The sequence below is a fragment of the Castanea sativa genome, chromosome 1 (assembly GCF_040712315.1).
Source record: "Castanea sativa cultivar Marrone di Chiusa Pesio chromosome 1, ASM4071231v1".
NCBI lineage: Eukaryota > Viridiplantae > Streptophyta > Magnoliopsida > Fagales > Fagaceae > Castanea > Castanea sativa.
Window position 1 is genome coordinate 58,248,102 of NC_134013.1, and position 22,985 is coordinate 58,271,086.

The 22,985-nt window shown below is 35.0% G+C and overlaps 2 protein-coding genes across 2 annotated transcripts; one reads left to right on the top strand and one right to left on the bottom strand.

Moving 5' to 3' along the window:
- Positions 1 to 1,033: 1,033 nt before the first annotated feature.
- Positions 1,034 to 1,861, bottom strand: LOC142618585 (uncharacterized). Its single transcript, XM_075791531.1, has one exon. It carries the CDS (start codon positions 1,724 to 1,726, stop codon positions 1,178 to 1,180), a length of 549 nt encoding a protein of 182 aa, XP_075647646.1. The 5' UTR covers positions 1,727 to 1,861; the 3' UTR covers positions 1,034 to 1,177.
- A 7,099-nt stretch (positions 1,862 to 8,960) lies between these two features.
- Positions 8,961 to 22,427, top strand: LOC142621492 (nucleotide-sugar uncharacterized transporter 1). The gene is made up of 7 exons (XM_075794756.1): positions 8,961 to 9,291; positions 11,165 to 11,316; positions 11,424 to 11,632; positions 11,704 to 11,797; positions 14,040 to 14,206; positions 14,294 to 14,464; positions 21,836 to 22,427. The coding sequence occupies exons 1-7, from the start codon at positions 9,201 to 9,203 to the stop codon at positions 22,107 to 22,109; spliced, it is 1,158 nt and encodes a 385-aa protein (XP_075650871.1). The 5' UTR covers positions 8,961 to 9,200; the 3' UTR covers positions 22,110 to 22,427.
- Positions 22,428 to 22,985: the final 558 nt, after the last annotated feature.

Sequence of the window (22,985 nt, forward strand, 5' to 3'; positions counted from 1 at the left end):
CGTCACACTCGACCACTTCTACAAGTTGATCTCGCAAATGCCAAGCAGGACTTTTCTTGTAACATAGAGTTTGATCAGCATTATGAATTTGAGAAATATACATTGTTTTTGAAGGCAAGGTCTACTTTGGAGAATTGGAATGAGACTGGAGGTGTGGTGGAAGACATGGAAAATTGGGGATCAAGAGAAATGAGGGGTACAACGGAACTTCTGAACCCAAGGGGACAAGAATTCCGTTGCCTTGGGAACTATAGCTGGCATTGAAGACTTTGGGGCATTGCTTGCTGGCTTCATTGAATTCAGAGCAAGAACAGTGAACCAATATCCAATTTCAAAGAGCTTATGGAGAATAGCCTCGATGCCCACTCTCCTAGTCACCCACACAATCGTTGTCGTCAACAATGGCAACCTCCAACTCATCCAAGTCTCCTGCGTTGATGACAACGACAATAGGCAGAAGACAGCAAAGGCTTTGCAGCTTTTTATTCTGTGACCTTAAATAGGCTGAATATTTAGTCCAATCCCCCTTGTAGGGATTTATTAATCCACCTTTACCAAACCATATGTGTTGCTTTGGATTCAAATGTTACAGGGGTGAGATACCCAAAACTTGGTTTTTTTTACCTTCAGATTTGTTTGTCCTAAGCCTAACATTCCCCTAATGTGGTATTGGTATTATTTAGCTCTAATCCTAGTCATAGTCCCATGTGCCAAACAGAGGGTAAAAGTAAGAGCAGTAATCAGATAGAAAGAAAGCACAATAAGCTATGAACAAGCTCAATATTTGCACAAAGCATGAACAGAATTGAACATGGGCTTTCAACATGTACTCCTTTGTGACAATTTCTCCCACCCTGATCTATTTACCCAACTCCTCCTAATAACCAGAATACAATGTTAAAACGATCAAATTAAATCAAATAGAGGCACATTACAACATTATTTCCAATCCTATTAGTTTTAGCTTTTATTTTAAGCTCCCTAACCTAACTCACATACACGCATACAATACAAACACGCTTAAGCCTCCAGCTCACAAAAAATAACTGAGAAACATAATAACCTCCATAGATCCATAATTCATTTTCTTAAATAAAATTAAAAAAAAAAAAAAAAAAACGAAGAATTCCATAAAACAAAACAAAAGTCGCAATTGAAAAATGCATCAATCTATAATTTATCTAAGATAAGCGGGGATCTTGATACGAATGAAAAGCATACTCATGACATAGGCAATGATGACGGAGGAGATGCCGGCGGCGGCGTAGGAGACCTTGACGCTCTTGGCGCGGTTGCGGTCGAGACCCAGATCCAAGAGCACGATCCCCAGCCCACCTAGGATGAACATGAACCCGGACGAGAGTCCCTCGATGATGTACTGGCCGTTCACCCGCCCCTGCAGGAACACGACGGGTCGTACGGTTCCTGTGGCCGGGTCTTGGACGGAGCCGATGCCGGGGGGCTCGACGATGACGTCGTAGATGAAGCCGGAGACGACGAGGAAGTAGGTGAGGAGGACGAGGGCGTAGACGGTCATCGAGGAGGGGAGTGTTAGGGTTGGGAGCTTCAGGCGGAGCTTTGGGGGGCGGAGGAGGAAGCTGTTGAAGGCTACGAGACGGAGCAGGTGGTGGATCGGGTCCACCGACGAGGCTGAATCCATTGCTGCTGCTGCGGCGGCGTTGCTGGTACTGCTGGACAGGGTTTGGGTTTCGGATTTGGACCTCATCTTTCGTTTTTCTTTCTCTTTCCCAGGAGCAAGATCGACTGATCTCGTTGTGGGTGTATGACTTGACTTGTGTTATTATGATTTATGAGGGGTTCAGGGCTTTGGGATTGGGACACTACGGAGTTTGGGATTTTTTTTTTTTCCGCGAGTTGGGAGTTAAGACTAAGGAATACGGATTGGATTAATGACATAATGCTACGTGGTCTTGTTTGGTTGGGTTGTTTAAACAACACAATATGTATTTTCACAATATTTTTTTATTTACAGTTAGTTCTACAACACTTATGTCTGTTTAGATATTGTTTATTTTGCTGAAAATTGAAAACACTGTAGTAAAATAATTTTTAAATGTTAAATAGTGCAATTAAACCCATTTTTAATAAAAATTTTACTGAAAAAAGAGATTTGTGGGTCCCGTGAACAGTGCACAGGATCCACTGTAAAAGCATAATTTTGCTGGAACACGTTTCTCAAAAAAAAAACACAGACGTAGTACTTTTCAGCACTATCCAAACGGATACTTAAACAACATTACTAGAACAACATTACTAAACGAGCCTTCGATTTCTTAAATACCAACGAAATCAGTGCTAATACCTAAACAAAAAAAATCAGTACTAATATCAAAGTCAAGAGTATGTCAACCGAACTTATGTGCCCTTACTTTTGTCACAAAATGCTACATGTGAGAATACAAATGTTAGAGAAAATATAGTGGATCTATATGAATGTAATGATTAACTAATCACAATCACAGGATAATTGTAATGTCCTCTTTCGTTTTAAAATGTGGCAATGTTTTCTTTTATCATTTCATAAGCATTTTCCATCGATCTAAGGTAAAATTCAAATTTCTCTTTAAAAATTGTGTCTAGACCCTCATGTTAAATAACCTATATTGTGCAATAACAAATATTTACCTACACAATTATGACCTTGTGAGGGGTCGATTTTCGGACAATACTCATGCCCAAGCTTAAACAAGGATCCCAAACCCTCTAGTTGTAGCTTGGAGGAACTATGCTTGGTTTACCGCAGCTAGATGGGCTGTTTACAAACCAAGTGGTGCACAGGGCAAGACTCTTACAATACGTACACACTAGTAAGTGAGAATATATGTATTGATCAATAAGAAAAACAGCAAAGGAAGACAAGATTTAATAAAGAACACAAAATAATGGTTCGAGATCCTCAAATTAATAAGAAACATTCCATTAGCTTCCTTAGTTATGGATTACAATGTGCTCACTAAGACGTAATACAAGGTCCAAATAAGCTCAAAAATTACAGACTTATATGACTATCTAAGCCTCTAAGACTTACAAAATTTGAATCCTTTTGAATCTAAGTATGTGCTGTAATGGTTGTTTTTGGGATCCCGGGGGATATTTCCTTACTTTTCTTTGAGTTTTTTATAGAGTTTTCTCGATAATTCTATATGATTTCACTATTGCTGACTGCTTTTCAACGTTGGTTGCTTCTCTTTTTATAGTGTTACTTTAGGGTTCTGGGGTATCACTAATTCTTCCCCCTTGGCTCCTTGGGTACCAGAGCCCCTGTTTGTTTCAGACCTTTTGGTGACTGATTCTTCCTTATTTTCCATAGCTCTCTTCTTTTAGTGTTTTTCCTTCAAAAGTGTCTGGCTGACCTTCTGTTCTAAGGTGCCTTTGGGAGAGCTAATCTTTAATTTTGCTCCCTCCAAGTTTTTTTCTCTGTCTTCTCTTTTCAGGCTTAGCTCCCTTTTAGCCGCCCCTCTTCTTTTGTCATCTTTCCCAGTAAGCCAAATCCTTCTCTGCCAAGTCGAAGGTTTTCCTAACTATTTCCTTTCATGGGTCTCTTCTTTGGGTTTCTCGAGGTACCGACCTCTTACTCTTAAGTCATTGCTCTCCAAGCCCTCTAGCTTTGTGTTGCATCACTGAATGCTCGAGAAGGACCCATCTGCCTTTTGTTCCTTTGCTTTTGATCTCCCTTTGAGTTGTCTTAATTTCACTTTGGCCATGCTGCACATCCCAGAGGCCCCAGGCAGTCTCCGGGATCCTGGCCCAGCCCCTTTTACCAGATTTTCTTTAGGTTCTTTGGTTATGGCGGCCTAGCTCCTTTCCTTTCTCCCTTTGTTTTAGGGACTCTAAATCTCGCCTCTTCACGGATCATGGGCCTCAAGTCCATCGACTCTAGCATCCTTCTCTTTTTTGTAAGCCCAATCCTTTTTTCTTCAATTTTTGCCTCCCATGGGTTGGCCCAATGTGCCATTTCTTTGGGCCTTTTATCGTGTTTTTTTTAGACCTCAACAGACCTTAAAATCGATGTTGTAAAATTGAGACTGGACCACATGGTCAATGAATTGTCTCAACTAGATCGCCTAGGTTTGAATTTTTTTTTTTAATAAAAGAAAGAAAGAAGTTCTATGTTTTTGTAATAAACAAGATGTAAATTGAAGTTTATTTACTTTGTTTATGCAATTGTATTTTGTACTCTTAAGGATTGAGAATCTCAATAACTATTTATGTTTTTGTAAAAACAATGTGTAGCTTAGAGTTTATTTATTTGTTTATGTGATTGTACTTTATACATTTAAGGATTGAGAAACTCAATAATTATTTATGTTTGCTTAGGATTTAGTATTTCTTATTTGCCTTGTAAAAGTTATGAACTTATGAAATGAAAAATACATTTGGAAGATGTAAGGTCGCAATTCGTGCCTAGGCCCAATAAGAAGAACGATATAGGCCCAAAGAGCCCAATACAATAAATCTATAGAGAGTGGGTTAGAAATCTTGTTTCTAACGAGTTTAAACAATAATAACAATGACCTAAGATTACAAAACAACAAGGATAAATGAGTTTATATGATGAAACTTATCCTCGGACTCAAATCAAGGAATAGATGCTTATCTTTCTCCTCTCTTAAATATTAATTACAAATATCCAATCTATAGTGTTTGCTCTTTCTATCTCTTGATCCCTCTTTCTTTGGGACCTCCTTCCTTCTTGTACCTCCTCCCCTTCATTCTTGCTTTCCACGTGTAAATCTAGGTGGCTAACATGAATACTTGTCCCATTAGCACCTTCCTGAAATCTTTAGGTAATAACTATAAGGTTGAAAATCACTGTTCATCTATCACTTCCTCATTAATGTGGCCAGAGACTTAAGTACAAAGCATTCAAGCAGTGGTAGCAACTTTCTCTAAAATATTTTCCATCTGTTCTTCCTCTCTGTGCCCTTGTGAAACATATCCTCATTTACTAGACTTTCTAAAATATCATTCTAGTCAACATGACGTACCATCTGACCGTCATTTTATTTAGCCGAGGAGATACCCCTCCTCGGACTACTTCCACTAACCTCTTTCATAACAATTTGCTCGTGAGCCTTAAAGTTTGACATCCTTATTACCATCAATCTATCATCAGACAGATAAGTATCCTCGGACACAACCCATGGCCCAAAAACGAATCTTAGGCCTTTTATCCCCACAAAAGATATATCTCTATATTTATTTGGACAATTTTAGCCAATTTTTCTATTTTTATTAATTTAATATGTCCATATCAAAACCATACACCCTCCAATTGCTAATATACCACATGCATAATGCTAGGAAAAAAAAAACCCCTTTTAAATTGTGCATGTAATGTGTGGGTTATCTAGATTCCTGATAATGTGATGTTTGACAATATGGAATAAAATGAAACTTATTAGATTTCTATTCTAAACAAGATAATGCTATCAAAGTCCGGCTTATGGCATTTACCAATGAGTTTCATTTTAGTCCACATGTATATTTATCTAAATCATGAACAAAAAGAGTAATATATAAAAGGAAATGCTAATGAATGCCCTTAGGGTATTGGTTAATAATCCATTTAAAGAAATTTTTTATGGGAAAATAAAATAAAACAATTAACGTTTTGACATTTTTTTTTTCATTTCCCATAAAAATGATGTCAAAACTTTCCTAAATTGGATTGTTAATTAATGCCCTATGGGCATTCGTTAGCATGGCCCATATATAAAAGCTATCCTTGAACTAATGTCAGATACTACAAAAACTTTCAAAAATATCCAATTTACTAAGTATAAACTTTATCTTTGGTTTTTTTTTTTTAATTATAGTATTGGCTATCCAAACACTCAATTGTGCATATAATTGCCATAATGTTGTCAATGTGAGTTATGTGTAGCAAATACAAACTGTTGGAAGGAAGTAGAGGACTTGGAGGACAGAAAATTTCAAACTGTGTTAAGTATCATTTGTCCTTGGGGCCAAATTGGATATTTTTGAAAAATTTTTATAGTACTTGTTATTATTCCAAACCCCATTGATGGTTTTTGTATTTTACCAAAAATAAGAAAAAAGAAGAAAAAAAATAGTGATGCGGGAGATATTAAAAATTTTATTACATAAGTCTTACAAACTAATGTAGTACGAATCAAAAAAAGGAAAAAAAAAAAAAAGAATTCATTTATTATGTTATTAAAGTCCACCAATCACATTTATTGCAACTAGGTGTGTGCATGGGTCGAATTAAGAGAGTTTTTTTTCTTTTCAATTCGACCCACGATGATCGAGTTAAAAAAAAAGAATCAACCAACCTAACCCATCGCAGGGTCTAACCCAACCCACCTAGATCAGGTTGGACCCATGGGCTGAATATATATATATATATATATATATATATATATATATATATATATATATATATATTTATTTATTGAGCACTAGAACAACATCAACACAAATAAGACCAAATTTATAATATAATAAACTTGAGTATAGCACTAAACTAGCACAAAGTATTTCATTAGTGTTTTAAGGTTCAAACCAACACAAATAACAATAGAGTTACAATCTTATAAATATGTTGGTAGTGCATCAAACCAACTCATATAATTAAACCAAATAATTTTATTTGCTACCCCTACCGTCTGAAAATTCTAAGTAATATCACCACCATACACAAATTATCAAACCAAATGACATTTCATTTAGTTAGTAACATATCAAATAGTTCTATCTCAACTTAGTTGAAAAACAAAATAAACGTAAATGGGTTTTATATTCTATAATTATTAAGATATCATATAGTTCTATCCAAACTCAGTTGATAAACAAAATAATAAATAATAAGTGGATTCGAGTTAGCTCAACTAGCAAAGTATCTGATGGTTGAATAAGAGATCTGTGGTTCAATCCTTGTCTATACAAAAAACCGATTGATGTTTGGTCTAATGATAAATAGCTATCATCTAAAGCGAATGCCATAGGTTGAAACTTTCTAAAAAAAAAATTATATAATATATATTTATATATTAAATATAAGTGAATTGAGTTGGGTTAGGTAAATTTGTAAATTTGTTGATCCACACCTAACCTAATTTATCATAATTTTTTTTAATCCAACTTAATCCACTAGTCTCTAAAAACCAATCCAATTCAACGGGTTGAGTTGGATCAGATCGATTTTAGCAGATCGTTGAGTTGGAGAAATTATAAGGCCCTCATAGTAGGCAAGTGATGTGGTCTACTATTCCACTAAGACTCTCACTTGATTAAAATTGCCGAATTAGAATTTTTTTTAAAATAGAAACTAATTAATAATTTAACAATTTTAAATAAGTAAGAATCTTTTAATGAAATGATGAACCATATCACTTATTCACCAGATAATTGTATAAGTTCCTGTTGAGTTGGCTACAAACCCCTAATTACAACATTAATTTAATTTGTGTTGGGAATTGGGATTGTAGGATGGCCCAATAGACACTGGGGTTATCGGTGTGCACATTTTACAAGTTCATGAATCCATAGTTTTACACAGATGCCTAAGCGTACGTTGAAGCACGCACTCAGAAATTTTTTAAAATTTTCTTCAAGCTCATTTGATGGGTTTGATAATTTTCAATTTTCAATTTTTGTGTTTTAAAGTTTTTGTTTTTTTTTTAATGACATGGACTTTTTAATCTTTCAAATGCTTATATGGCCTGCTTTTCAATGTTATATTAAAAATTTTAATATTATTTATTGATTAAGTTTCAAGTGCGTTAATTGTGTCATCTAATTTGTAACATAAACGTTTTTTTCTTTAATAAAATGTAACATAACTTATTCTATTACTTTTTTTTTTTTTTTTGAGAAAGATAACTTATTCTATTACTAAGTTGGTATAGACCAAATTAATGAGCGTTTAGTTCACTGTAAGGTACAAATATTACGTTATTATAATTTTACATTAATATAATCTCAACACAAGAACATAACATTACATTATTTAACAAGATAATAAAATTCAAATAATGTAATATATAATATTTTCACCGTCTTTTTAGAAACTGATAAGAGAGGTTAAACTCAAAAACCTTGGAGTTCAACTACATTTAAAATTGAAATATTCAAAGCTTAAATCCCTTGTCCCATTTTCAACTATCAAAAGTACCAGTATTAAAGAAGAAAAAAGAAAAGGAAAAAAGTGATGAGAGTAATTGGATGCATCACACACCAAATTTAGTCCTACAGTATAAAGGTATGTTTGGTAATTATTATTATTTTTTTATTTTCTGTTTTCAAAATTTTTATTTTTATTTTTGAGACTAAAAGACTTGTTTGTCAATCTAAAATAAACAAAAAATAAAAATTGTTCTCAAAACTCAATTTGTGAAATAAACCGAAAATATGTAAAATGTTATTTTCAGTTTCTAATTTTCAAAATTAATGAAAACACCTATTTAATTTAATGAATCTATCTCATTTAATAAATTAGCATTAGAATTCATATCCTAATAACAACATATTTTAGTATTTTTTTTATTTTTTTCTTCAAAAAATTATCTCTTTAATTTCAACTAACCAAACATGTTTTTGATTTCAAAAATAAAAAAAAATCGTTTTTTTTTATATTCTCAAAAACAAATTTTTAAAAATAAAAAACAAAAATTGTTAAAACATAACATAAATTTTTTTTGTTGTGGTTTTTGTTGTTGTTGTTGTTGATACAATCCTAAAATGTAACTTGGCTACATTGAAGTGGCCCTGAAAGAGAGTAAAAATATAACTTTGGGTAGTAGGCCAGTAGTGCAGTGCAGTGCAGTGCAGAACTTCAATCTGTCGGTCGATGATGCCGTGATTTCCTCAAAAATCTGTGTCCGACAGCTTGAGTTTTCCGCCATCAACGCTTTACTCGACCCACGTGTCCCCTCCCTTTTCGAGAATCGAGATTTTTGTTCCTGTTTTTGTTTTCTTATAATTTATATTTACTTCCCTCTTTTTGTCTTTTTACACACTCCTCTTTTCTTTTGTGGTCTCCTTCTATTTCTATCAAAAATTGAACTCCTCCCAAAGACCAAAGCTTTAACTTGTTTTCTGGGCTGGGTATCTACTTTCATTTCTGCACTACTCTCTCTCTCTCTCTCTCTCTTCTTGTCTTGGGTTTTGATTTGAAGCAAGCATTTTGATTTGGGGTCCTATGGTTAAAAGGAATGCTGTGTAGCCGTAAAATGTTCAGTTTCATAGTAAGGAAAGATATTAAGAAGGTTCTTAAGCGCAAAGACAGTGATGCTGGCCACAAAGGTAACTAAATCTTTCTCATTTTTCTTTTCCTTTCTGGTTATATACTTTAGATGGGTTTCTGGGTCTCCTTTCTCTTTTTTTTTTTTTCCCCAACATCGCATGTGCATTATCATTATTCATTTAGCCTTTGAATATTGCCTCTGCTATGAAGAATTTCTATGTTTCCTTCATGGGCTTCGTCTGCTCTGCAATGAAGCGTTTGGAGTATTTTCAATATTATATATTTGTTTCTGTCGCTTTTGTTGATTTGTCTTCACTTACTATATTTCTTTTCTTTTCTTTTTTGGTCGCATCTCTGCCATTTCTTAGAGTTTTTCATTAGTTTGTTTTGACGAATTCAATGTACTTACTACTTGGTTCAAGGCATTATTGTTATTGTTGTTATCGTCATTTTTTTTATAAAATTTTTTAAATTAAAATATTGGGTTTTTTTTTTTCATTTTTCTTCTTCTTATTAATAAGATTATTATTGTTAGGAAAAAATACATTGGTTTATAAAATATTTGTAGAAATTTTTATGGAAAACAAAAAAAGTAACTTAATTTTTTTGACATTTTTTTTTAAAATTTTTATTTTCCATCAATGTAGTATCTAAACTTTTCTAAAACGGTCCATTGCAAATGCCCCAAGAACACCCGTTAACCGGACCCTTGTTGTTATTGTTATACTTGTTGTTGCAGTTATTATTTTTACCCGGGAAAATTACACTAACCTCCTCAGTCCCCTCTAGTGTGGAATAAGAAACTCACCTCCTTGAAATGCAAACTATTTACACTGACCTTCCTTGGATGACTGAAAAAAGGCTTTAAAAAAATCTTGAATTCCATAATTTACCCTCCACTTAATCTGTAATCCTCACTCGTTGTAATAGTAAATTCAAGAATTTTAAAGATTTTTTTATTCGGGATTGTTTAGCGCATTTTTTCAGTCATTTAGGGGATGTTAGTGTTAAATAGTTTAAATTTTAGAGGAGGTGTCTGTCTTATTCCACACTGGAGGAGAGGCAACACATTTTTTTAGTTAATTTGGGGATGTCAGTGTAAGTAGTTTACATTTTAGGGGAGTTGAGTGTAATATCAGAAAAAACTTGGGAGGTTAGTGCAATTTTACCATTTTTATCCTCTTACTCTTACAAGGCGAGGACATGTCATTTGAAACAGAGTTTATTGGCCTATAGTTTTTACTCTTTTCAAGCTTGTTTTTAATATAAACCAACTTTCTCAAATATTTTCCCACTCAATTACTTGATTAATAGGTTGTTTCATGCAGTAAAAAAAAAATTTCCTAGGTCTTTTTAGTATTGAATGGAATTATTTTATGCTCATAAGACATTTGACTCGTAGGATAAGACCAAGATGGATGAACTGTTAGAAGTATTGTGCGATCATAGAATACATATTAAGTTAAGACTGCTATAAGACTAGCTATCCTCCATGTTAAGAAGCAACATGTTTATAAAATAAGTGTAATTGAAATAAGACTATTAAGATGAATAAATGGAAATACAAGTAAAGATAGAATTCAAAATGAGGAAATTCACTAAGATAGTGGTAGCCCTTTACTGATGAAAAGATGACGGAGAGTTGCTTAATTCAAGTCGAGGAACAAAAGGAGGTAGATGAAGACTTAAAATAAAATTAGTAGAGGTAGTAAAAAATGACATGTCAATTAAGAAGATAACAAAGAGTATGACTTTGATAGAATAGAATGACGGAAAAGAATACATGTGGTTGATACTAACTAGTCTGTTGAGAATCTATAGTTGGCCCCAAAATTTTGGAATTAAGGCTTGGTTGTTGTTGTTGCAATTGTAAAATCTTTGTCTCCTTGATGTGGTTTATTAATCTTTCTCTCTTTTTTTTCATCAACTCAGGTAGAGCACTAGAGGAGCTACGAGCTTCTCTTTTTGATAAATTTCGCTCATCTGAAGGTGTAAAGCGTCAACGGCAATGGAGATGTGGCCCCATTGCTGCGCTTACCTTCAATTTTGTGGTTGCTGTTGGTATTATTTTCATGAATAAATTGGTTCGTATAGCCACCTTTTTACATATCTAATCTAACTGTATAATGCCCTATTTGATTTATGTAGTCACTGTTCCCTGCTTCTAACTTTTCTGTCCTTTTTTTTTCAGGTGCTTAATAATGTCAAATTCAAGTTCCCTATATTTCTTACTTTTATTCACTATGTTGTAAGCTGGTTCTTAATGGCCATTCTAAATGCCTTTTCTATCCTGCCGGCATCTCCTTCCTCAAAATCAACACGTCTATCTACTTTAATTACTCTTGGCACTGTTATGTCTCTATCTACTGGCCTTGCTAATGTCAGCCTAACATACAATAGGTGAGATACATAATTTTCTAAGGATTAATTATTCTATTTCTGACACTCTGACTCTAGTACCTACATTTCAGTGTGGGTTTTTATCAGATGTCCAAGATTGCTGTAACGCCATCAATTGTTCTGGCAGAATTTATATTATACAAGAAGAAAGTTTCTTTCTCCAAGGTGACTGCTCTCTCTTTGGCAACATTGATGTCCTCATGGAAATAGTGTATTGTTCTCTGAGCTTGTAATACATTAAGATATAATCATAGAGTACTTAGAATCTGTAAGCATTTTTAGATATTACTATCGTTCATTGGGTCCATCTTAAAATGTTTGTTAAAATGGGAGCTTTTTGTCTTTATTAAGAATCAGTTTTGAATGTTTGTCTGAAATGTGGAGGACCTGACTCTAAAAAAATCTAATGACTCCGCCTGTAGTGCTATGCAAAGTAGCATCAAGTGACAGTAGTGTCCATTTTGTTTTGGACATGATACACCTTTGACATGCTTGTATCGGTAAATAAGATGGCCTGAATGTGTCCAAAGACATGAAGTAAATTTATGACAATGTAAACATTGCTAAGATGTTGCCAACACATTCAAATCTTGGTAGATTAATCTGGACGATAATTTTATGTCTTAATATAGTAACAGAAACATCAGTGTAGTTTACTGCAAATGACGTTTATGTCAAATGGTGTTCCCTAGCGTTTCTAATGGAGATGTCAAGGGTTTGAATCTCCCCCCCCCACTTAAAAATATAATAAAAGCATTGGTGTTTCTTAGGTATTTATTTTTTATACAGATATTGTTTATTATCTGTATATTGATGCAACAACGTCCAATGTTGACTACAAGAATTGATGAAATATTGAAATGATTCATGGCTATCAGTGATCAGATATAGGGAGCTTTTTCCATGTGTCTAAACATCTATATTGTATGTCTGCATAAATTGAAAATGTGTAGTGAATTGGACTTTGACAACTTCTGATGCAGCCATGGAGTATTAATTTGCAATTACTTTGCACATTTGCCTATTCAAGAATTATTTTATATGGGGTCCACGTGTTAATTCCAATTGAAGGGAAGGTTGTGTAGTTTTAATGGTCTGATTTTTTAGGGTTAAACTAGGTTTTATTTAATTAGTTATGGGAAATTTCCGTATTCAGAGGCAAATCTGTAATTTCTGCAATTCCTGAGAATGGAGGGTAATTTGGTTGAGTCTAGGATCTTCTAGGAGATCCTAAAGCTGTGTTTGGATACAACTGATAAGCTGTGTTTTGGCATTTGCGTTTTTTTTTTTTTTTTGAGAAACACGTTTCAGCGCTGCTTTACTAAGTTCCACCCACAAACCTGTTTTTAACAAAAATTTCATTAAAAATGGGTCCCACAGCACAATTCACACATTTAAAAAATATTTTACTATAGTGTTTTCAGTTTTCAGCAAAATAAGCGGTATCCAAACACACACCAAGTATTTTAGGTTTTATTTTCTTTGAGTCCGAGTTAGTATTTTATTAGTGTTTTGTTTACTAGTCAAAGTAGGAGTCCTAGTAATAGGAGTGCTAATACTACTAGTAAAAGAAAAGGTCTTATATAAATTGTGCTCAATTTATTTAAGGCAGATGGAGAATGGATTAATAGTAAAAGTTATTGAATGTTTGGAGCATAGAGGCACATTTTCTTTTCTTCCTCCTTTTCTCATCTTTCTTTCTTCTTATTCTTTTCTTTCTCCAAATGACTATTCATGCAGCCCTTGAACATCATACAAACTTCTCTAATTCTTCTTCTTTAAAACTCCAAATCAAGCCTTTATATTACCTATCAGAACCTGAAATCTCCACATACTTTCTTATACCAAATAGTCATCAAATAACTCATCAAACCTTTTTTTAATTCCTAACACTATCCCATAACCCTTTCATTAACAACTCAAAAATCCTATTTCCACAAATCCTCCTAAACCTTAACCCACCACAAACACACGTGGACAAATTCCCCAATTCGTCCTACATCAACTTCATTTAGGAATTTTTGTGCATGAGATTGAGTAGTAGAATAAATGGCATCTGTGTGAAATCTATTCTCATGGGAGAGTATTTTGCAGTAGAGCCTTCTGTTTTGGGAATGCAGTCTTGTGCCATGTAACTGGCTTTCAAACTTGTACTAGATTGCTTTCACCACTTTCGAGCCCCCCTCTTCGAAAACATACTCTCCTTGCCTCTTTAGGCCTTGAGAAATTCATCAGTTCTATAAGATACTAGTTAGTTGATTATAATGGTCTGAGTATATGGAATGTAACACTCATGCTTGTTGAATGACTAACTGACCTTTAGAAACTATTGCTTGATCAGCATAAGTTGGTAATGTGCTATAGCATCCTGCTTTGTGTTTGAAATATTGCCAATGGAATGTTTCAGGTGCTTTCATTGACAATTGTTTCTATTGGTGTTGCTGTGGCTACGGTGACTGATCTCCAATTTGACCTCTTTGGTGCTTGTATAGCATTGGCTTGGATAATACCGAGTGCAATCAACAAGATCCTCTGGTCCAGTTTGCAGCAGCAGGAAAATTGGACAGCCTTGGCGTAAGTATCAAGCTCTCTCAAACATTTTCTTTTTTCCTTGAAGTCTTCATAATTGCATCTTACCAAGGATGCTGAATCTTTGAACAGCTTGATGTGGAAGACAACGCCAATCACTTTATTGTTTCTGGTTGCTTTGATTCCTTTGTTAGATCCCCCTGGTGCCCTCTCCTTTGATTGGAATTTTAACAATACATTGGCTATTCTCACATCAGCAGTTCTAGGCTTCTTGCTACAGTGGTCAGGTGCTTTAGCACTTGGGTAAGCAACCTCTTTACTGTCTTTTGACTATATCATGTGATAGCAGGTTTGGTCTCATGGCTTGGAGCTGGAGTTTCCATCCTTTTGTTTTATTTGGTTAATTTATACTCTAGACTGATGCCGGTAAAAAGAAAAAAGAAAAATTCTATTATGTAACACATCAAAACATGAGCTGGTGTTTTCTACAACCATGGGAGAATGACACAGGAAGATCATGGACAAATAAGCTCAGAGATCAAATTATTTAAAAAATATGACCTAAATTTTGTGGAGTGCTTACTAGAAGTCTAGTCTAGTTGATATTATCTTTTGATTTATTTTCTCTAATATGTTTATGGGTTTTTTTGTTGTTGAAGATTATATGTTTCTGGTTTGTTTGATTTACTTTTCTATTCTTTAATTTTAAGACTCTGGGATAAGGATACATTATAATTTCCAGATTTGCTGGTAATAGGATTTATTGGCCTAGAATGACAAACTTGTGATTGATGCCACTGTGCCTTCTTAATTGGACATAACATCCTTCAATTTGTTGGTGATGACAGCAAATCAGTGATATAAATACACCATTTAGTAAGCTCACCTTCCCAAAATTTTGATGGTGGTGTGCCCATCACGGGTATTTTTGTAATTTCGTATTTACTGGTGGTGGACCACAATGATGAGCCTTCAGTTTTATTTAATGTCTATGTCAGTTTGATTTAGTTAAGGGGTTTATATGTGGACTTTAGTTTAAGCCATTTAGGAATTTGTTTATTAGTCAAATTGGGGATTCTAGTCCTATCAGGAGCAAGTTAAGGTCTAGAGTCTAAGTATATACTTTTGTATTCAAAAAATTCAAAGTCATTGGGTTTTGTGTTTGTAGTGTTAGGAATTAAATGGGTGATGTCCAAAATGGTGCATGAAGTCCTACCATATTGGTGTTTTACATCCATTTCCTTTAGTAATAGGGTATGGGTATGGAATATGCTTCCATTATGCTTGATGTGGCAAATTTGGAGGAAGAGGAATAGAAGAGCTTTTGTGGAGAGAGAGTTGCCTATAAAGAGATTGATATCTCATTTTCTTGGGCCTCTTTTCTTTTGGACATCGTTAGATAAGGGCAGGCCATCGAATATGTGTGATTTCATAGATTTATTGTACCTTTGAGCTGATATACTCCATTTTTTTCCTTGGTATATTTGTTCTTTTTTATTAATTCTGTTGATAATTCCCCAAGATTTCATAAACATGCATCAAAATCAAAGTAATTGAGCTGGATTCTTCCCATAGGGGTTAATCCAGGCTCTGAGTTGCTGTCAAGTACCAACCATTGTTCCCTCAAGTTCGAGAGGAATTGGCCATGTTTTACTACCATCATAGCAGCCACAATCAAATTTGGTTCTATGAAACAAAGTGCTGACTTTTTTTTTTTTATAGGTACAAAGTGTTGGCTTAAAAGGTGAATTTTTCCCTTTACTTCAACTTATTATCAAAAAGAATTTGGAGATATAAGGCAAGAATTGAGAAGTCAACTAGATGTGATAAGAATTGGGATGTAAATGATAATTGTAAGATAACTTGGTCGATTCAAGGTGACTAGCCTCCTAAATTTGAGATAGAGAAAGGAATTTGAGGGTTAATTTTCTGCTTGCTTTCTTTTTTTCATTCACTGCTTAAATAGAATACAATGCTTGAGAAAATTCAAAATTACAACTGATGACAAGGGCAACCTATTTTATCTGATAAACTTTACCACTAACCAATCCTTATTGAAGTAGATAGCTTACAACCTGATCCACCAACCATTGCTATGAAAGTAAATAACTGAACAGCACAATAATCATTATCCTCCTTCACTTATCAATATCCTTGTAGAGTTTATGAAATAATTGCAACCTTACACATGCTAATCCAGGTTCATTCAGACAACCTTGGTTCATAACAAGACGTGCCGGAGTTTTTTGGACTTTCAAACCTAGAACTTAAGAAGATTGCATATATAGTTTTGGAGAACTGTTTTTCATTGTTATGGCATTAATGAAGTTTGAAAAGTGTAATTTTATAAACTATTGGAAACAGCTTATGGTTGGATTTAGCAATGATAGTGGATACAGTTTTAATAGGTGGAAGCATGAAACCTGGGTGAGAGTTGGGATATGCTTCAAAAAAATCATGATAGCTGTTTGTTGTAGGAAGATTTGATTTAGATTGTAGGATATTTCTTTGGAGTGGTACTTTAGGGCTAGGCGTGGAGTTCAATGATGGGAAAAGATTAGGAAACAGAACAAAGCCAAGGTTGCTCTGGTTTTTCATGCTTCAGGCTTTTGGCATTTATTGGGTTATGCCGGGATGGGTTTGTTATCTAGTTGGCATCAGTGCCTTGGGAAGCATAATTCGGAAACTTGGAATTTGGTTCTAGGGTGCTTAATGTGGAGCGTGTGGTTGGAGCGAAATCATCGATCTTTTGAAGACAAAGAGAAGATGTTGGAGAAGTTAAAGATTTTATGCCAACGCAGTCTATTGGAGTGGTTTCGTTGTTGGGGTTTTACTGAGTGTTCTCTCTCTGAGTTTGTCTTCCCTTAGCTTAGCTTCCTGACTCCTCCCTTGTTGTTGTGTTATGTGTTCTTTTTTTCTTTTGTTGTTCATCATCATGAACATTTTGTACTTCACTTTTATTTTTTCCCTCTTTAATATAAGATTTTTGTTTATCTACCAAAAAAAGAAGAAGCCAAGGTTGCTCTGGGGTTGTATAGAACAAGTTGTGATAGAAAAAAGGGATGCTTTCCCAAAATGAGTTTGAATGTCAGAGAAGAGTACTAGGCCTATTTTTAATAAATTGGTTGAAAGATGGCTACTGATTTTAAGGGTTGGATTTAGGGGTACTGGGGTAGAATAGTGTAAAATCAAAATACCCCACTTGTTTCCAATTTATAATTGAGGAGTGCAAAACATGGATAGAAAGGTCAATTGAGCTCTAGTTCAGATGGCACCTCTTCCACTTGTAAGAGTAAGATGGAGGGTGAGGTCGTAAGTAGTTCAAGAGCTATTGGGTTTATATGCAAGTTCATCAATAAAAGGAAGAAAAAAACTTATCTAGGAGTTTGTTCCTGTGGATGGAGGAAGATACTTCTCCTTAATCTCTATCTAGTTAGTAATGGCGGGTTGGATAATTTTTGTTTGATGATCTCCTAGAAGAGTTGGCCTTTACATTTAACCTACATCTTCACGAATGACTTTCTTGTTATCAGATAAGAGTTACCCCTTAAAGAAGTGGTCCATCTCATGCAACCTGTCAGTAAAGGCCCATGGGTCTAGGCGACCATCAACAGTGGCTGCCTGAACTTTTGTGCTTCATATGACTCTCTCATTGAAGTCTCTAAGCTCCCTAATGTCATTATAGTTTTGATAATCTTATCTAGGAGAGCAGCCCTTGATTTTTTATGAATGTTACCTTGGCAATGTTGTCTACGGGTATTGTGCCTTGTTCCTAGTTATTGCCTCCTATGTGGGGGGCATCGCCTTCATCTCTCCTTTGGAGGAAAGCTTCTACTGACCCTATTTGAGCAGACAGGGCTTGGAGGGTTTTCATATTTGTTTCTAAGGCTTGTTTCATGGTGGTTTGGGACTTGAACTAGACTAGGACTCTGAATTTGACACTATGCCGACCATTATGCGGTGTACTGTGTGGATGCAAGTGAGACTAGTTAAACAAAACTCCTCACAATTTAATTTTCAATATAAAATAAAGGCTAACTCTTTTAATTGGCTACACTTCAATCAAGTAGCACCTATGTTTGAAGTACTGAAGGTGACCGTTCTAAGTTAAAACTTCCATTGATTAGGGCATGCCTCAAAATTAATTATGAGGCTTGACTACCTTGAAGGATTTAATGTAAAACTTTTTTTTTTTTGCTCAAAGGTGATAAAAGAATAAAAGGGTTGTGTAAGCTGGACTTGGAGAAAGCCTACGATTGTATGCACTGGAATTTTCTTATTTATATGTTGAGAAGATGCCGGTTTAGTTGGTGGAGGTAGTGGATTTACACATGCATCTCCATAGTTTGGTTTTCAGTTCTGGTGAATGGTGGCCCAAGTCGTTTCTTGCAAAGCTCTAGGGTTGAGGCAGGAGGATCCGTCATCTCTGTTGTTATTTATCATCGTGGAGGCCTTGAGTTGGTTGTTGGAGAGGGCAGTGGGAGGGCATTACCAGTCGGGATTCATAGTTGGATGCTCAGCCGATAATGTGATTAAGATTTCTCATCTTCTTTTTGGGGATGATATGCTGATGTTTTGTTGGGCTGACTTAGAACAAATTTGGTATTTCAAAGGCATGTTTGTGTGGTTTCAAGCAATTTATGGCCTTAAGATAAATTTGTGGAAATTTGAGCTGGTACTGGTAGGTGATGTGTCGAATGTAGAAGTATTTGCGTGAACTTTGGGTTGTAAGGTTTTTAAGCTAGCAATGGCATATCTTTGTTTCCCTCTAGGATCTGCCTTCAAAGAGATGGTTGTGTGGAATTCAATGCTAGGGAAAATTGAGCGCAACAGCTGGCAGGTTGGATTGGAAAAGAATGTACCTCTCCAAGGGAGACCAAGTGATGCTAATAAGAAGCTTCTTATCCAACCTCCTAAACTTATCCCTAATTGCCATTCCCTTGGGGGTGCTTGTTGTATTGAGAAGCTACAAAGGGATTTCTTGTGGGGGGTTGGACTTATTGATGAGTACAAGTATCATCTAGATAGTTGGAGATGTGTGTTTGAGCTCCTTCAAAGGGGCGGTTTGGGTATCAAGAATTTAGTCTTGTTCAATCAGGCGTTGCTAACTGCACCTGTGTTTGTGCTTAGTGTTATAAATTTAGTTCACAGCTGATCCCAAGCTTAGGAAAAGGAGGGTTGCAGTAGGTTGACTGCCAACGTGAAATTTAGTCACCCTTCCACTACATATACTCATTGGGGCGTTCCTTACTAGCGATGCTGCATTGGACCCTAGATGCAGTGAAAGGTGGGCAAGGTTAGCTAGGGTGTTCCCTGTAAGCAACGCGCTATATTGGCACTCAGATGTAGGAAAAAAGGGCAAGAGTTTCCACACTTTGATGGACAGATGCAGGTAAAGAAGTTAGTCCGAGAGAATAAGATTTATATGGATACTTGGGAATAAGGTTTTTAGCTGGGAAACTAATGGAAATAGTAGATACAATAATTAGGAGAAGAATATACATACTATGTCTTCAGGAAACTAAGTGGGTAGTCGAGAAATCTAGAAAATTGAACATACAAGATATAAATTATGGTATACAGGAAAATTAGTGGATATGCCCCTTAAGGAGGATTAGAAGAATCCATTTTGGGAGGACATGGATTGATTGATTCAAGTGTTACCAAACGACGAAAAGGTATTTATTGGAATAGATCTGAATGTTCATGTTAGAAAAGATATTGGGGGCTATGAAAGAGTTCACGGAGGCCAGAGATATGGATTAAGGAATGAATCAGGTGATGCTATCCTAAATTTTACAACACCACATGATTTAATATTAACGAACACTTGGTTCGAAAAGAGAGAATCACTCTTAATTACCTTTAAAAGTGGGACAAACGTTAGTCTCAGATTTCATCCTTACTAGAAAAGTGGATAGTAGATGTTGTAACGATTTTAAGGTAATACAAGGAGTGAGCTTAACAACTCAACATGGGGTAGTGGTATGAGCTATTTGTATTAGAAGATGGATAAGAAGAGATATTAGACAAAGAAACCCAAGGACTAGATGGTGGAGTTTGGAGGGAGAAAATCAAAATGTGTTTAAAGATAAAATGATCAAAGAAGGCAAGAAATTTAGACGAAGATGTTGATAAGATTGGAATGCAATGGCTAATTGTATTAAAATAGTGGCAAAAGATGTACTTGGACAAGAGGGTAATGTGGTGCTTGGCGGGATGATGGTGTAGTTAGATGATACCATATCGGACTGGATGGTGGTGAGAATGTGAATGACTTGCGATTTGTGATGGGATTAATGGATGCTATAAGTGATAAACTAAAGGCATGATGGAACGGCAGCTAGAATGGGTCTCACACTGCTTGGCAATGTTGCAAGGTGGTTTCTAGTGTGGTATTGGTAGTGGCAAAGACAAATCGGGATAACAGTCAGGGGCAGTTGGGGTTGGCATGGGTTCTGAATTTATGATGAGTTGGTTTTCAGTTTGGACTTGATTTGTTGGGCATTGGGTGATGTTGATATGGGTGGCATCCGTAACTTTCTATTGCAGTAGAGAAGTATGATAACAAAGGGTTTTGGGCTTTGCTAATGGTGGCTGCAAGCCTTAGAGTCCTTGAGATTGGTAGTTATTGAATTTTAGTAACAAGTGACGAGTGGGGTGGGGGTTTTGGTCTAATAGAGTAGAGGTTGGGGTGGCAATAAGTGTTTGTGTTCGGGAATTCGGGTTGGAATGAATCTTGTGACTTTGTTCTTCAGGGGATGACATGGTTGTCTTGGCTTCAGTAGATGCAATGTTTGTTGGTTTTTTTTTTTGGGTGTTAAATTACAACTTCCCTCAGGTTTTGGGGAAATGTCACTGTCAGAAACCCATTCTTATTTTTGTAAATGACCTCCAACCCCTTAAAGTTTTGATTTGTATAACAAATAACCTCCTATGACCATTTATGTCTATTACAAATCAAGGCAAAATATTTTTCAAACTAAATTCCCATCCAAAATAACCTCAACGATTACTAACCATACTGGTTATAGAATAAGAAAGTTTTTTTCAAAATAAAATAAAAATAACAACCACAGCGGGTGTCATTTTTAAGAATATGAGTGTGTTTCTAATATTTCCCAAGTGAGGTTAGTGTAATTTACCCATTTCTTTCTTTCTTTCATTTGGAAAACTGGATTAGAGTTATGCTCTGATACAAAGTTGATGCAGCACAAGTTTGAAAGGCAAATGGGAGGCAAATGGAATAGGGAAAGGAAAAGATGGGCTTAGGAATCAACATTTCAACACTAAGTGGGAAAACCTAGAAATCAGAACTTATCTATTGGAAAATTTCAGGAAATATCAAAAAGGAAAGTAATTAAAAAATAAACATAATCCCATATAATCCTCAATCATACTAAAATTACATTAATGGACATTCAAATTAGCAATAATTTTGTGTCTGCACCATTCTATTGATAATTAGACATTACAATATAACTGGCATTACCATGTTGATGATAAATATTGTAACATGCTGATCTATTATTATATGCTTGCTGAAATCATTTATCATGATATGTATCAGGTAATACTTTTTAGTTCTGCCCATGTTCAAATTTATGAAAATCATCTTGTCTGATCTCCGTTTGTTTGTTTGTTTTGGTTCTCAATTTCTTTCTTAATTTACAGGGCTACATCTGCCATTACCCATGTAGTTCTTGGTCAGTTTAAAACTTGTATTCTTCTTCTTGGGAACTACTATGTCTTTGGTTCAAATCAAGGATATACTAGTATTTGTGGAGCATTCACAGCAATTGCTGGTATGTCTGTTTACACTTACCTTAATCTGAGGCAGAAAACCAGCAAAACATCTCCTCGACAAGCCTCTTCTGTACCAGTATCTAGATTGAGCAAAGAAAATGGCAACAAACATGATGGCAATTATGGCAGGGAATCAGTCTAACAAAACACTTAACTTTGGTTAGAAGATTAATCTGAAGATGGTTCATTAACTTGAGTTTTTTATTGAATTTTTTTTCCCCACTTATCCTTTCTGAATTCTTAGAATAGGGCTCTTTCTTTCATATGTGTCTCTGTTTATAGGCTACTTCGGAGCTGCAGGTTAACATTAATTTTAGGCTATATTGTTATTCCGGCTCAAAGGGCTTTTGCAGGTTATGTGGAGTGCTTTTTTGATGTCCTGACTGCAAACTCAACATTGTACATATGGATGGTTTGGAGGATTCTTTAGTTCGATATAATTTTATCAGGATTTTTATTATATTTTTGTTTGTGTATTTGACAGTTCGTTCCTTTTATTTGTTTCATTTTTGGCGAATAAGCTGTAGCCAATACCATTCAGGAATTTCATAATAATCATATAAAGTCAATTCGTGTAGAAGAATTTAATTGAGGAAGACTCTCCAGAAAGGTTGCCAGAGTTTATAATGGGTTGATTGAAATGAAATAGATAAAAAATGTCGGGCTCCTTTTGTGAGATGTGAGAGAGGTCATGATATTTAATTATTTGTCTTCCTTTTTGAATCTTCTGAAGGAATGGAATGAAAGAAAGTAGCATTTTTTGAGGGTTGAATGGGAAAGGATCGGAAAAGAATCATTGTTATACAACATTATTATTATTATGTAATACAGTTTTTGAAATAAAAATACTATATATGCATTTAAGATAAAAATAGAGATATTATGGAGGTTCTAGAGATATTTAAAAGGATTAAAAAATAAGATTAAAAAGAAAGAAAAAAGAAAAAAGAATAGAGGATTGTAAATAAATTGAGTTTTGTTGAGTAGCAAATGTTCGAGCTTGGTTTAATAAACCAAG

What these genes read in the sequence shown, in the direction of transcription:
- LOC142618585 (XM_075791531.1), bottom strand. Translation starts at nt 1,726, where the DNA reads ATGAGGTCCAAATCCGAAACCCAAACCCTGTCCAGCAGTACCAGCAAC.
- LOC142621492 (XM_075794756.1), top strand. Translation starts at nt 9,201, where the DNA reads ATGCTGTGTAGCCGTAAAATGTTCAGTTTCATAGTAAGGAAAGATATT. An exon ending in CAGTGATGCTGGCCACAAAG is followed by an intron (nt 9,292 to 11,164) that starts GTAACTAAATCT and finishes TCATCAACTCAG; the next exon opens with GTAGAGCACTAGAGGAGCTA. An exon ending in AGAAAGTTTCTTTCTCCAAG is followed by an intron (nt 11,798 to 14,039) that starts GTGACTGCTCTC and finishes GGAATGTTTCAG; the next exon opens with GTGCTTTCATTGACAATTGT.